Here is a 16,521-nt window from a genome sequence, read left to right as displayed (position 1 = left end):
CTGCCACTAGGCCTGCTCCCCGCTGGCAAGTGGACATCCCCCGAGGGCTCTGGGCCTGCCAGAGGGATGTCTGACTGCCAGCTTAGGCCCAGTCCCCCGGGGAGCGGGCCTAAGCCAGCAGGTGGTCATTTCCCGAGGGGCCACAGACTGTGAGAGGGTACAGGCCGGGCTGAGGGACCCCCCCAAGTGCACAAATTTTTGTACACCGGCCTCTAGTCTATAATAATAAAAGAGCAATATGTTAATTAGACTGGGTGTCCTTCTGGACGACTTTCTGGATGAAGCTGGGGCTGCGAGGGAACCCTTGGTCCCGGGTGTCTGCTGGCAGCCGCTGGGAAGCTTCAGTCCTGGGTGCCATTGGGAAGCCGGTGCCGGCAGCCGGGGGAAGGAAGGCCTACTCTTTCACGAATTTCGTGCTTCGGACCTCTAGTAAGTAAATAAGTGGAAATGTTTTAGGATCACTGTTTAATGATTTATTACTGTACAGTGATGTAGACTGCAGATTAAATTCTGTACCCTAAGATTTTTAACACTGAAAGTAAGTCTTAAGTTCTGTCAGAGATTTGTTACCCTCAATACAGATATTAGAAATTTAACTTTTTTGTAATATGTTTTCATCTCTCAGTACTGTGTAGATGTTATAATGGGTACAAATGCATAGCGCTTGGTCTTTACCCTCAAGGAGTTTATAAATTTGGAAAGAAGAAACATGTTCATCTGACAACTAAGTAAGATAGAATATGTATACAGATGTATTATATACATGGTTCTAGATTGAATGTAAGTGAAGGGAAGTACAAACCAAGTAGATGAGAGGAAGTATTGGAAGGAAAAAATAAAGAAGGATAAATTAAGAAAGAGAAAAAATCTCACTCAAAGTGAGTTCTCAGAATTCCAAATAAAACACAGGAATAACTCTAATGCTGTTACAGACATGAGAAAATCAGTTATCAGGTCATTGTACTCACTTTAGATGATAAAGACTTTGAATATGTTTGGGTGTTCAGAAACTTAAATGAAAGCTTTTGTTTTAAAAGAACAAGGAATTTCACACTCAAAACAAATGTTAACATGAACAGGTGAATACAATAAAGAATGTGCAATTAGAAATCTTTGAGATAAAAAAGATAGTAATTGAAATAAAAAGTACAGTGGATAGCATAAACTATAGAAGAGAGATAGGAAGATAACAAATAGTAATGCATACATAGTTAAGGGAAATAGAAGATGGGTTGCGTTTTCTATACTCATACTAGGAATTCCAAAAGGAGAGAATGGAGGAAAATGGTAGAGAAATAATATTAAAAATATAACTTCTTTGAATTTTCTAAAACTAAAGGAAGGTAAAAGTAAGTCCACGTATTAACAAAGTTTACTGGATCTGCAAAACTTCAGTATAAACAATCTTAAAAGCCATCAGGGGTAAAAGATCAGATAACCTGCTAGGGTAGATTACATCATTGAGACATTGAGGCCATTTTTTACCCACTCTTTTTTAGTGCTCTTTACCATGTACCTTTGTAATGGCCTCCCACTACAAAGTGGATGGGATGTATTATCCTGCCCTTTACTGAGTACAGTCATGTGACTTGCTTTCACTGATGGAATTTGAGCAGATGTGTCACATAGCATAATATTGAGACAGACTTGAGTACCAGGGCTTGCTCTTTCACCTCTCCCATTGCCATGGGAAAAACATGCCAGGCCAGTTTACTGGTCCTAGAAAGAATAAATAGGTTTTGTTTTGTTTTCTAAATAAACAAAACCACAGATCTGTGGGAAAGTGCAAAAGATCTAACATTTGTTTCATTGGAGTTCCAGAAGGAGAGTGCGAGGCTGAAAAATATTTGAAGAAATAATGTTTGAAAATGTTCCAAATTTGGAAAAAGTGAAATCAACAGATTTAAGAAGCAAAGTAAACTCTAAAAAGGACAGACTCGAAGAAATCCACATCTAAACATGTAATCACATTTCTGAAAACTAAGGACCCTGCCCCAGCCCCATTCACCCAATCTTTAAAGCAGCTCAATGAAACAACAAATTTATTATCTATACTAATAAAAGGGTAATATGCTAATTATACCGGACGCCTTCTGGACGTCCATCTGGACAAATCCAAAGTGGCTGTGTGGGCCGAGGAGCGTGGGAGAGGCAGGGCAGCGCAGGAGAGGCAGGTCAGCGCGGCCCCTTTCGCAGAGGCCACTGGAGAGGTACTGCCGCTGCCCCTGCTGCCATGGGAGAGGAGGCGGTGCCCCTGTTGCTGCAACTACCACCACCCCTTCCACATAGGCAGCACGGGAGAGGCCTTGGTGCGGGCTGGTCCAGCGCTGCGGCCCCTTTTGTGGCAGGGGTGCGGGAGAGGCCACAGGAGAGGGGGCTGTGTGCTCCCAGTCCCAGTGCTACCCCTTCCACAGAGGCAGCGGTACAGGCCCGGTCCCAGTGCCTCGCCTCCACAGAGGCTAGACAGGATGCGACCTGGTGTGCCTCAATCTCCCACAGCCCCTTTTCCAGCTGGTCTGGTGCCAGAACGCCCCCCATCCACCCATAGGCGGGGGGTGGGGCCAACGCTAAGAAGCGAGGGCCAAGGGCTGGCAGCTGCGGTAGCCGGCAATGGGGTGATTGGGGCAGCGCCTTCCCATTATCGGCCCAGTTGCTTCCTGCAGAGGTAGGCCAGACTGCGGCTTAGGCAGGGAGCAGGCCTAAGCCATCAGTAAGACATCCCCTGAGGGCTCCCAGACTGTGACAGGGGCAGGCCAGGCTGAAGGACTCTACCCCCCCAGTGCACAAATTTTTGTGCACCAGGCCTCTAGTAGGTTAATAATGATTTAAATGGTGGTAGATGTCTTCTTAGAAACCATGAAGCCAGAAGGAAGTGGTGAAATATTTTTCATATGTTAAAAGAAAACACCTGTTAACCCATAATTGTATATCCAGCAAAAATATCCTTAAGGAATGAAAGTAAAATAAAGATATTTTCAGATGAAATTAACTTAAGAGATTTATCACCAACAGTCTTTTTTCACAAAAATTTCTTCAAATAGAAAGGTAAATGATAACTGAAGAATACTTGGAACATTAGGAATGAAGAAATAACAGGGAAGGGTGACTATCTGAGGAGATTTTAGTCCTGAGCTTTTAAAATTATTTGAGTGCTCACTTCAGCAGCACATATACTAAAACTGGAACAATACAGAGAAGATTAGCATGGCCCCTGGGTAAGGATGACACACAAACTTGTGAAGAGTTCCATATTTTTAGACTTAAATGTAAGTGGTGAAACTATAAAAGTCCTAGAAGAAACCATAGGCACCGAATCTCAGACATCTTTTGTAGCAATATATTTGTCAATACAGCCCCTAGAGTAGTGGTTCTCAATCTTCTGGCCCTTTAAATACAGTTCCTCATGTTGTGACCCAACCATTATTTTCGTTGCTATTTCATAACTGTAATGATGTTACTGTTATGAATTGTAATGTAAATATCTGATATGCAGGATGGTCTTAGGCGACCCCTATGAAAAGGTTGTTCGACCGCTAAAGGGGTCGCGACCCACAGGTTGAGAACCACTGCCCTAGAGCAAGGGAAACAGGAAAAAAACAAATGGGAATACATCAAACTAAAAAGCTTCTGCACAGCAAAAGAAATCATCAACACAATGAAAATGGAGCCAACTATATGGGAGAACATATTTTCCAATGATACATCTGATAAGAGGTTAATAAAAACCTCATACAACTTAATAGAAGGAAGACAGACAATCCAATTTAAAAATGGGCAAAGGACCTGAATAGACACTTCTCCAAAGAGCACGTACAGGTGGGCATGAAACATAGGAAAAAATGCTCAAAGTCACCAATCATCAGAGAGATGCAGATTAAAACTACAATGAGATATCACAGCTACCAGAATGGTTATCATCAACAAACGATAAATCGTGGCCAGGATGTGGAGAAAAAGAAACCCTTGTGCACTGCTGGTGGGAATGCAAACTGGTGCGTCCACTGTGGAGAACAGTATGGAGTTTCCTCAAAAATTTAAAAATGGATCTGCTATTTGACCCAATGATCTCACTTCTAGGGACATATCCTGAGAAGCCTGAAACACCAATCAGAAAGAATGTATGCACCCCTATGTTCATAGCAGCACAATTTACAATAGCTAAGATGTGGAAACAGACCAAGTGCCCATCAGTAGATGAGTAGATAAAATACCTGTGGTACATTTACACAGTGGAATACTACGCAGCTATAAAAAAGAAGGATCTCTTACCCTTTGAGACACCATGGAGGGACCTAAAGAGTATTATGTTAGGCTGTGCACTCGGAGGCCCCGAATCTGCCTCTTGCTTCAACAATGTTTGGACGGAACAAACCCAGGGATGCCCCATCTTCCAACCTCCGACCACTCTCCTGTGTCTCATCCAGTCACCACCTTCAGAACCACCTCCGGAACCAGCCAACACACCATTTTGTTTCTACCTTAGCTCCTTGTTGCTGAACAACCATGAACTCCCAAATTCGTCAGAATTATTCCACCAAGGAGGAGGCTGTGGTCAATCACTTGGCCAACCTGCAACTGCAGGCCTCCTACACCTACCTCTCTCTGGGCTACTATTTCAACCGTGTGGAGGGTGTGGGCCACTTCTGCGAGTTGGCGGAGCAGAAGTGCAAGGGCGCTTAGCATCTCTTAAAAGTTGCAAAACAAGCGTGGCGGCTGCATTCTCTTCCAGGATGTGCAGACACCTTCCCAAGGTGACTGGAGAAAAACTCAGGATGCCATGGAAGCCACCCTGGCCCTGGAGAAGAACCTGAACCAGGCCCTTTTGGAGATGCATGCCCTGGGTCCTACCTGTGCAGACCCTGATCTCTGCAACTTCCTGGAGAACCACTTCCTGGATGAACAAGTGAAACTGATTAAGAAGATGGGTGACCACCTGACTAATATCTGCAGGCTGGCTGTCCCCCAGGCTGGACTGGGTGAGTATCTCTTCGAAAGGTCACCCTCAAGCACGACTAGGCGCCTTTGGAGCCCAGAAGCCTTTCAGAGGTCCTTCTGCATCCCCCTGGTGTCACTGGCTTTTACCTGAGCCTCTTCCCGAAACTGCTAGCCATTCTTTTAACCACCCTGGATCCCTCTCCCATGCATTGGACCAAATGCAACAATAAAGCCTTTTGCAGGAAAAAAAAAGTATTAAAACAAACCAGTCACAGAAGGACACATATCACATGACCTAACTTACATGTAGAATCTAGTGAACAAAGCAAACTGAAAAAAATACATCTAGAGACATGGAAGCATGGAATAGACTGATGAATCTCAGAGAGAAGGGGGAGGAGCTGCAGGAAGAGATTAACCAAATAACTTATATGCAAATGTGCATAACCCATGGACACACACAGTAGCTTCGTGAAGGCCTGGGGGAGGGGTGGAGGAGCTTACTGGGGGGAAAAGGAACTTCTAATACTTTCAGCAATAAAGAGAAATTTTAAAAAATCATGTTTGACATTCAAAGGGGGAATTACAATATTTCTGAAGTAGCACTTGAATATAGAGATGTTTAAGACCAACTATATCATAAAGGCGAGGAGAATAATTTGGTGTAAATTTTTTTAAGGTTTTTACATTCCACTTGAAGTAGTAAAATATTGATACTAATATACTGATATGTTAAATATGTAAATTGTAATTCCTAGAGCAAGCACTAAAAAACAAGAGATACACTCAAGAAACTATAGACGGTCCCCACTTATGATGATTTGATTTATGGCTGTTTAACTTTATGATGGTGTGAAAGTGGTTGTCATTCAGGAGAAACTGCACTTCAGATTTTGAGTTTTGATCATTTCCTTGGCTAGAGATAAACATGCAATGCTCTCTCATGATGCTGGGCACTGGCAGGGAAGCGTAGCTCCCAGTCAGGCATGTCATTATGGAGTAAACAACGGACACTCTACAGTGCACTGTGTTGCTAGTGTTTTTTTGGATATTTTGTTGAGGACGTTTAAGGTAGGCTTGGCTATGCTATAATGATCAGTATATCAGTTGTGTTAAGTACATTTTTGATTTAACAATATTTATAACGTATGATGGATTTTTTGGCACATAACCCCATTGTCATTGTAAGTCAGGGAATATCTGTATGATAAATTAAAATATGGTAGGCTCTGGTGGGGTTGCTCAGTTGGTTGGAGTATCACTCCATAATACCAAAAAGGTTTCAGGTTCAGTTCCCAATGAGGGCACATACCCAGGTTGTGGGTTTCATCCCCTGTCGGGGCACCTCTAAAATCAATGAATAAAACACACATATAATTGAGTGAGGATTAAAAAAAAAAAAAGTGGTAGTAGGCCACAAGAAGGCAGAAATAGAGAAATAGGCATGTAAACAGAACAGAAAACAGTAAAATGACAGGCTTAATCCTTACATAAATAATTATATTAAATGTAAATGCTCTGAATAAACCTATTAAAAGATTTTCAGACTGGGCAAAAACTCATGATCCAACTATATGCTTTTACAAGAAAATTACTTCAGATGTAATGATATATTTCATCATGCTAAAGATTGTTTATCAGATAATCTATGGGAAATCTCATATTTCATGGTGAAATTACAGAAACTTTCCTGTTAGAGTTAGGAACTAGATTATAAATTCTCTATCACTGCTTCTGTTCAATAATAAAATAAGAAAAGAAAAAGAAAAAGTGATTTCTCTTGCTATTGGAAAGTAGAGTATTCCTATGAAAACTTTTGTAAGCCAAAATGACGAAAAGTCCAACATGTGACTTTTTTTCATAAAGCAAAAGTCCTCCAGATATTTTTTCTGCTAGTGAAAATAGGTGTACTCAGGTAGTTCTTTTGTAAAAGGAAAGAAGGCACACTATGAACTTTTGGAGAGAGGGGGATACCTGTAATAGAATTGAAAAGAAAGATGCAATTGTTTTTTGTGTTTTGTTTTTAATTGTTAGAAAAATCAAGAGACTCTATAATCTCAAAACTTATAATAGTTCAGTTGCTGAGTATATAATCAACATAAAGACTACTCATTTTTCTAGTAAGTAGTTTTAAAATGTTATAGGAATAAAGATCCCTTTTTCATTAACAGTAGCAACAGCTACAAGAAGAACCATGACTAAGAAGATGCCTATTAAAGTTTGTAAGATTTTAAGAAAAATTTCAGATCAGAATTGAAGGACATAAAAGAAGACCCAAATAAATGGTGCAGTTTTACATTATGATCTTACATTGGTAGGCTTAATTTTATAAGTGTCCACATTAGTCTATAAAATTTGCTGCATTTCTATTTACTATACCCCTCCCCACCTTGTTGCAACTCATTCTAAATTTTATTTGCAAACAAATGTCTATGAAGAAGCAAAATATTCCTGAGTAGGGAGAATGTGTGGGTGGGGGGAGGCAGGCATGCACATGAGGGCCTGGGTTTTTGTTGTAGTGATTAGTATGGACACATATATAGAAGAATAGACCAGAATGGAATAGGAAGCTCAGATGTGGCATTACAAGTCCATGGATTAAGCATGGACTATGCAGTAAAAGTTGCTAAGATTATTGGTTATTCACATGAAAGAAAAGAACTAAATGTAGACCTTGACCTTACTTCATACTTCCAGGTAGATTACAGATCTATCTATACTAATAAAAGAGAAAGATGCAAATTAACCGTCACTCTGCCACTCTGCTACACCCACCAACCAATCAGGAGCGAGTATGCAAATTGACCCAACTAAGATGGCAGTGGCCACGGAGTTGGAGTGAGCAGGAGGCTTGGGGCCCCTCACCCAGGCTGGCCACACCCCCATGGAATGAGGGTACCCTCTGGGGGACTTGACCAGCCTGCAAACAGCCATCAGCCCCTCACCCAGGCTTGCCAGGCACCCCAGTGGGACACCCCCTACTCTGAAGGGTCTGTGGCCATTCTGCAAACAGCCATTAGCCCCTAACCCAGGCTGGCCAGGCACCCCAGCGGGGACCTCCACCTTGATCCGGAACACCCTTCATGGCAAACCAGTTGCCCCCCACCCATGCACCAGGCCTCTATCTATACTAATAAAAGGGTAAAATGCTAATTAGACTGGCATGACTGGCCATTTTCTGGATGTCCAACTTCCTTCCAGACTAAGCTAATTGTGGTGGGGGCCGAGGCAGAAGCAGTTAGGGGAGATCAGGCCAGCAGGGAGTGCAATTAGGGGCAATCAGGCAGGCAGACAGAGAGGTTAGGGGTGATCAGGCAGGCAGAGGCAGTTAGGAGCAATCAGGCAGGCAGGCAGGTGAGTGGTTAGGAGCCAGTGGTCTCAGATTGCAAGAGGGATGTCTGACTTATGGTTTAGTCAGACATACCCCAAGGGGTCCCTGATTGGAGAGGGTGCAGGCTGGGCTGAGGGACCCCCCCCCCTCCCAAACACACATGAATTTCGTGCACTGGGCCACTAGTCCTATATAATAAGAGGGTAATATGCAAATTGACCCTAACAGCAGAACGACTGGGAATGACTGGTCACTATGATACACACTGACCACCAGGGGGCAGACACTCAATGCAGGAGCTGCCCCCTGGTGGTCAGTGCACTCCTACAGGGGGAGCTCTGCTCAGCCACAAGCCAGGCTGACGGCTGCCAGCACAGCGGTGGTGGCGGGAGCCTCTCCTGCCTCCTCAGCAGCGCTAAGAATGTCTGACTGCAGCTTAGGCCTGCTCCCCGCTGGCAAGTGGACATCCCCTGAGGGCTCCCAGGCTGCCAGTGGTATGTCTGACTGGCAGCTTAGGCCCCATCCCCCGGGGAGAGGGCCTTAGCCAGCAGGTGGACATCCCCCAAGGGGTCCCAGACTGCGAGAGAGCACAGGCCGGGCTGAGGGACCCCTCTGAGTGCACAAGTTTTTGTGTACCAGGCCTCTAGTGTGTATGTGTGTGTGTGTGTGTGTGTATGAATATGCTGATTGTCCATTACCACGTCACATCACGACCAGATCAGCAGGCTGTGTCCCCACCCTCTGCTCAGGCAGCTGCAAGGCCGGGGTAGGATAGGATACAATAGGAGGGGATAAGAAAGGAGAGGGAGAGGAAGGCAGGCCTGCATGCAGACAGGCTGAGAAGAGAAACAGAAATACAGAAAGGGAACAAGAAAAAGATGCAGAATGGAAAAGGGAAGGAAATGTGGGGCTGCACGTGGGAGGGGGTGGCAACTGCAGGGGGACTAAGCAGGTGCGCCTGGCGAGGGGCGGGGCACAGGTGGTGTGGAGCAGGGAACACCCCCCCCCCCCACCCCCAAATGCGGGAAGAGGGCACTGGCAGCCTTTGGCAGGGAGGTGCTTCCGGGTCCAGAACAGAGTGGAGGAAGGTCCGAGGCCTTCACCCTCGCTGGGCTGGGTGTCCCAGGCAGGGAATGGGCACAGGACAGCAGCAGGCAGGCCAGGGAAGTGGGTATGGCAAACACCGGGCCGGGGTTGAGCCCTGGGCTGGGGGGTTAACGCCCCCTCCCTCCCAACGGAAACTTTAAGAAGGGAAGGAGGGAGGGAAGAACTTTATAAAGGAGTCAGTAGAGAGCAGAGTGGAAAAGAGGATGTATGAGTGAACTGTAGGAGCTATAATGAAAATCAAGTATAGTTGTGTACTGGGGGCAGATTTTAAAAGTAGGAGTCAGAAAAGAAAAAAGATAAATGGTAGTGAATAATTAGGCAGGTAGGTAGATATTAAAACAGTGGAAGTAAGTAGAGAAGAATGTTTGGGAAAGGTAGGATGAGAGGGAAGGAGGGAGGGAAGAAAAGTTTTAAAGGGGAGTTGGTAGAACTTAAAAGGAGAATGGGAAGAAGGAAGAAATGGGGGAGGTAGCAAAGCAGGTCTGAGGGAGGAAGTAAAGAAAAAAATTAAGATGGGAAGGAAGGAAAAGGGGAGGAGATATTAAAACAGTACAAGTAAGTAGAGAAGAATGTGGATGAGAGAAAGAGGGAGGGAAGAAAAGTTTTAAAGGGGAGCCAGTAGAGCTTAAAAGGAGAATGGGAAATAGGAAGAAATGAAGGAGGGAGCAAAGCAGGTCCGAGGGAGGAAGTGAAGGTGGGAAAATTAAGATGGGAAGGAAGGAAAAGGGGAGGGAATACAAGGGTAAAGAGAAAGGAAAGAAGAAATGTGGGGAGGGAGGGAGGGCAGGAGAAAGATGGGAAGAAGGATGATGGAACAGAAGTAGGAAATAAGGAGGAAAGAAAAGTTTATAAATGATGAGTCAGTAGGAAAAAGTGTTACATAAAGGAGAGAGAAAAATTGTGTGAGAGGGAGAAGCCAATAAGGAAGTCAAATACAATTGTGTGTGAAGGGGATAAGATTAAAAAAAAAAAGTTAACAGGGGGGACCAGGCCGGCAGGGGAGGGCAGTTAGGAGTGACCAGGCTGTCAGGGGAGGGCATTTAGGGGGATAAGGCAGGCAGGCAGAGTGGTTAGGGCAGGCAGGTGAGAGGTTAGGAGCCCGAGGTTCCGGATTGCGAGAGGGCTGTCCAACTGCCAGTTTAGGCCCAATCCTCGTGGAATCAGGTCTAAACTGGCAGTGGACATCCCCCAGGGGCTCCCAGATTGGAGAGGGTGCAGGTCAGGCTGAGGGGACCCCTTCTCCCCACTCTGTGCATGAATTTCATGTACTGGATCCCTAGCATAACTATAATAAGCAAACTTTAAAGGCTATAGAAGGATATATCTATAAAGAATATCTTTGACTACAGAGTAGGAAGAATTATTTAAAGAAGACTATATAAAGAAAAACTGTGAAAGGCAAAATTGACAGATGTGACTAAATCAAAATTAAACAACTGTCTTCTAATGTAAAAAATACAATACACGAAGGAGAAAACATGAGCTACAGACTAGCAAAAGATGTATTTAACTCCCATAATTTACAAAGGTTTAGAATCCCAAGAATAGAGAACATCCTATTTCTTTGTGTACATGCCAGTAAGAGAAAGATAACCTAGTTGCAAATAGGCAAAATACATGATTAAGAAATGCACAGAAGAGGAAGTAACATGAAATGATACATGAAAAGATACTCAGTTTTAAAAGTGACCAGGAAAATGAATTAAAACAATGAAATAACATTTACCCTTCAGATAGATTTTTTTAAATGTCTGCATATGTACATACTAGAGGCCCAGTGCACAAAATTCATGCACGGGTAGGGTCCCTAGCGGCTGCTGGCCGTTGGTTGGGGCCTCCCTTTCCTGGCTGCCAGCTGCCGGCCGGGCCTTCCTTCGTCCTGTGGTGGTCAGTGCATGTCATAGAGAGTGATTGAACTCCTGGTTGGTCAAACTCCCGAGGGGACACTTTGCATATTAGGCTTTTATACATATAGCTAAGTATGTATCAAATTACAAATTTCATGAAAATGAAAATTGAATTATGTGTTACTACTGGGGAGGGAGAGAGGAATGGAATCTGGAAGCAATATTCAGAACCTTTAATAGGTCTGTAATGTTTTGTTTAAAAAAAAAAGTAGCTGAAGCAACTGTCTTATGTTAGATATGCTAAAGCTCAATGGTAGGTTTTCATTATTGTCTATAGTCTTTTATATGTTTGAAATAATTCAAATAAAAATTCAGTTAAAATTTTAAACAAAAAGGTAATTTTAAAAGGATTAGAAAATAGTTTTTTTTGTCATCTTGTTTAATTAAGAGTGTGTGTAACTGTGGGGTCTTCTTATTTTTCTTTTCTCTAATTGTGACACTTAATTTTTGTCTTTTGTCTACACTAGATTATATGTTTTCATTTATGCTTTTTATTGGCTTTTATTAACATACTGTTGCCTAATAAAACAATTAACACATTTAAAATTGTGATTATTACCCAGGTTAATATTACATTATTTTTGTTGCCACATAGAAAGGATTTTTAAACAGTTGTGGTAATTGTAAAGGTCAAAAACTAGGGGAGGTAACAAATTCATATATAAGTTTTCATACAACTATTCATTTTCATTATTGCTGACAATGATTGAAGGGAAAATATAGCCTTGTTTAATAATTGGGTCTCTTTTTACTTAGAGATTTCTGGCACAGAATTTTAAAAAATACATTTTTATTGATTTCAGAGAGGAAGGAAGGTAGGAAGGGAGGGAGGGGGAGGAAGGGGGGAGAGACAAACATCAGTGGTGAGAGAGAATCATTGATTGGCTGCCTCCTGCATGCCCACACTGAGCCCACAACCCGGGCATGTGCCCTGACCTGGAACTAACTGTGACCTCCTCGTTCATAGGTCAGTGTTCAACCACTGAGCCACTCTGGCCAGGCTGGCACAGAATTTTTTGGCAGCCTTTAAACTTCTTTGTTTATTTTAGAAATGACCCCATTTGTGAATTGTGATAAATGTTAAGATTAAGCAACAGTGAATTAAAAAGAAACACTCACAAGTGATTGTCTGGCTTTGGCAAATTTTAATGTGAAAAATAAAGTAAGAGCTTTGGGAGACAGTTTTAGAAGAGTCTGTAGGGACTCATTTTGGAGAGAAAAGAAATGGCATACAGTGGAAAAAAATGTTGAAAGAGTTTTTAGTAGTGAAAACATCTCCAAAGATACTTTTATTGAAATTATAATCAGAATCAAGATTAACTGGGCTTTTAGGGGTGGAGGTAATAGATATACTAGGTATCTTTTGGTTTCAGTAGAAGAAGGTATCTTTTAAAAAAGCAGATTAATTTTGTTATTTTATTACAATTTATTATTTACTAAATTGCCTGTATAAAACAGCATACCTCTTAAACCTCACATTTCTCAATTGTTTATGCTTGACATTTCAAAAACTTAAATGACTTAATGCCTTATTGATAATGTGTTTTTAATTTTATATACAATTTTCTTGGGCAGTTATTACCTATCTGTTGTACACAACTGATAAAGGATTGATTTAGAATTATGACCATCTCTACCTTTTGACTTGATTATATTTTTACCTCTTCAGAGAAAGAAATAATAGTGTGTTTGGCTTATAAGTAAAACAAAAGTAATAACAAATGAACAAAATTTTCTTTAAATATGAGAATACTTTTATAGTGTATGTAAGAATCTACACTAATAAAAGACAAACATGCAAATTTACCATACCTTCGCTACGCCTTAAGCCACACCCACTAGCCAATCAGAGCAACTATATGCAAATTATCTCAACCAAGATGGCGGGCGGCAGCCACGGAGCTGGAGCAAGCTGGAGGCTTGGTTGCCCCAATGATGGAGGAAGCCAAGCTTCCTGATTGCCATGGCCTGGCTCTGAGCTCCACTCAAAGTAACAAAGTTTCAATTATAGAAGATAAATAAACCCCAGATACCTGCTTTCAGCTGGCTGTGGCCATGGAGCTGGAGAGAGCACGAGGCTTCTGTTTCCCCTGGCGATGGCAAGCTCCCACCTGCCCTCAAGGCAACAAAGTTTCAATTATAAAAGGTAAATAGATCCCAGAATAAAAAAAGAAAAGAAAAAAAGGTCTGCCAGCAGGATGTCTGACTGCCAGCTTAGGCCCAATCCCCCAGGGAACTAGCCTAAGCCGGTAGGTGGACATCCCTGAGTGATCCTGGACTGCAAAAGGGTTCAGACCGGGCTGAGGGACCTTCCCAAGTGAAGGAATTTTCATGCACTGGATCTCTAGTCTATATAATAAAAGCCTAAGTGACCATTATGGCTGAACAACCAGAATGACTGGTCGCTATGATGCACACTGACCACCAGGGGGCAGACGCTCAATGTAGGAGCTGCCTCCTGGTGGTTAATATGCTCCCACAGTGGGAGCTGTGCTCAGCCACAAGCCAGGCTGACAGCTGTCAGTACAGCGGTGGTGGTGGTAGCCTCTCCAGCCTCCTCAGCAGCGCTAAGGATGTCCAGCTGCAGCTTAGGCCTGCTCCTGGCTGGCAAGTGGACATCCCCCGAAGGCTGCTGGGCTGCCAGACGGTTGTCTGACTGCCAGCTTGGGCCCGATCCCCCAGGGTGCGGGGCTAAGCCAACAGATGGACATCCTCTGAGGGGTCCCAGACTGCAAGAGGGCATAGGCCCGGCTGAGGGACCCCCCCGAGTGCACAAATGTTTGTGCACCAGGCCTCTAGTTGTTTATAACCTACACCATAAATTGAATTCATGTATATTTTAGAAGTAGCAGAAACCCTAAAAAGTTAATTTGTCCAATGACCATATTTGAGAAATTACTAGAGGCTCAGTGCACAAAATTGTGCATGGGTGGGGTCCCTTGAACTGGCCAGCAATCGGGGCCATAGGAGGTTGGCCAGTAGGGGGAGGGGCCGCCAGAGGTTGGCTATGGTAGTGCACTGATCACCAGGGGGCAGCTCCTGCATTCAGCGTCTGCCCCCTGGTGTCAGTGCATGTCATAGCAACTGCTTGACCGGTTGTTCGGTCACTTAGGCTTTCATATGTATAGTAGATGGTAACTAATATTTATTGAGGACCTATCAGGTCAGTATTTGCTACCTTTTACACTTAGTTTAATCCTCATGTCAACTCTGTGAACTAGATATTCCTGTTATATCTGTTTCACATTTGATGAAACTTAGACTTAGGAAGATTTAATATTTTGCCAAAGATAACATTTATTTGGTCCCTCTAATACCAACATGCTGGTCAGATGAGAAAACCAAGGACAGAAAATTCATGTTAGTGTCATATGATGAACTGTGCCTTACTTCGTGTGTCATTGGGGGCTGGCATATTTAGATTTTAGTTTTGTTTCTATTATTTATGAAGTATATTTTTTTCTTTAGTATAATGTTTCATCTCAGCAACAAAGAGAAATAATTAAAAGTAGGAGCCTGGACAGGCGGCTACAAGAACCAATAGTATTGACAAAGTGGAGACATAGCACCATTGTGCTGGACACCAATGACAAGGTAAGACTTTTTGAAAAAAATCTGCTGTGAATTTTGGCAAATTCTTTTTTATTTTCTCCTTAGCTGAATATCATACCTTAGTGACTCTTTGTCCTGTAGTAGATTTTGGTTTTGAAGTGTTTTGATTTTTGCACAATAAAGTTTGGTTTTGAAGTGCTTTTACACAATGGACCTTCTTATCTATAGTTTAATGATGTATGCATATACCTTGATACATTTGAGCCTAGTAGTTGACAGAGTGTTGTTTTATTTTGATAACCCTGTTTTCAAGTTATATATTTGTTAATTATTTGTCTTTAATCTCTAGAAAGTTTTATAGTACGGACAATTTTTCTCATATCAGGAATGATTGGAATCTTACACCCTATGTTTCCCTAAATGCTCTTTGCATAAAGTGCTTCTTTTATCAATCTGAGAAGTAATGTTCTGATTTCAAATAGATGAATTTTGATGCAAACTTCAGAATGGAAAAGCCATAAAGTTTTAAACTTCCTTGTGTTACATCTTTTCATTGTGGCTTCATTTTGGGGATGGAGTAGGTAATCAGTACAAATTTGCAGAACATTAGGTATACTAATGTTAAAATGTGAGGGTGGTGTTAACACTCTAATATTAAGGAAACTATTTTAGAAAAATATTTGTTGTTGGAGACTTTTAAAAAAGTTTACTATCAGGCTTCTCTTTTGACATAATTAAAAGGTTTCCTGCATTTTTAGGTGTACTACTGTAAACAGAATGAACTCTCCTAAGGTGTAGTTCTCTATATTTGGATACTTTCAGTCTTAAAGTCCTTTATAAATTATCTCAGTCAGTCAAAACAAGTATTTTCTTTAGTAGTACAAATGGCTGTAAAGTTATCTTTGTTGAATTAAAAGATTGACTTTTGTAGAGCTGTAGAAATATTTTACTCATAAGATGGACTAAAAGAATAACAATGAAAGTAGTAGATAAGTTTCTAATTTCTGCTTTGGAAGGTTGAATGTAGATGGCATATTAAAGGATTGAAATTCTGGGGTTTTTGCCATTGAAGAATGCTTGAAGATACATTACATTGAGATTAACCTGAGTAGATAAGATTCCTAGAGATTTTAATAGAAAAAGTCATTTTACTCCAAGAACCAAATTACAATGAGGGTATATAGAAAGCTCCTTCAGACCATGTATAAAGCTCTAATGTAAAAGCCATTGCAGAACCAACTCCACTGCCTCTTAATAAGGAACAAAAAGAATGATTAGTTTGGTGATGTGGACTTAAAAGTTTGTACTCCTTTTAAATTTTTCTTTCTTTTTTTTAGAATATGTTTGTATGTACTTTACTTTTTTTAATTAAATGTTTATTGTTCAGATTACTACATTTGTTCCTCTTTTTTCCCCCCATAGCTCCTCTCCACCCAGTTCCCACCCCACCTTCTGCCCTTACCCCTGCCACTGTCCTCATCCATAGGTTCAGGATTTTTGTCCAGTCTCTTCCCGCACACCCCACATCCCTCACCCCCGAGAATTGTCAGTCCACTCCCTTTCTATGTCCCTGATTCAATTCTACTCACCAGTTTATTCTGTTCATTACATTTTTTATTCACTTGGTTTTTAGATTCACTTGTTGATAGGTATGTATTTGTTGTTCATAATTTGTATCTTTACCTTTTT

At 42.0% G+C, this 16,521-nt stretch overlaps 1 protein-coding gene and 1 pseudogene across 9 annotated transcripts in view; both read left to right on the top strand.

Moving 5' to 3' along the window:
• ARHGAP12 (Rho GTPase activating protein 12) overlaps positions 1-16,521 on the top strand; it is a 199,358-nt gene that overhangs the window by 123,408 nt on the left and 59,429 nt on the right. For all 9 annotated transcript variants that reach the window (XM_015571421.1, XM_006775190.2, XM_015571424.1 and 6 more), the window contains one exon: positions 14,749-14,874. In XM_015571421.1, coding sequence (XP_015426907.1) covers positions 14,749-14,874 — 126 coding nt within the window. The remainder of the gene's footprint in view (positions 1-14,748; positions 14,875-16,521) is intronic.
• Positions 4,315-5,127, top strand: LOC107184888 (annotated as a pseudogene).

Source organism: Myotis davidii, unplaced genomic scaffold (assembly GCF_000327345.1).
Source record: "Myotis davidii unplaced genomic scaffold, ASM32734v1 scaffold909, whole genome shotgun sequence".
Classification (NCBI taxonomy): domain Eukaryota; kingdom Metazoa; phylum Chordata; class Mammalia; order Chiroptera; family Vespertilionidae; genus Myotis; species Myotis davidii.
This window is presented reverse-complemented; position numbering and strand designations above follow the sequence as displayed.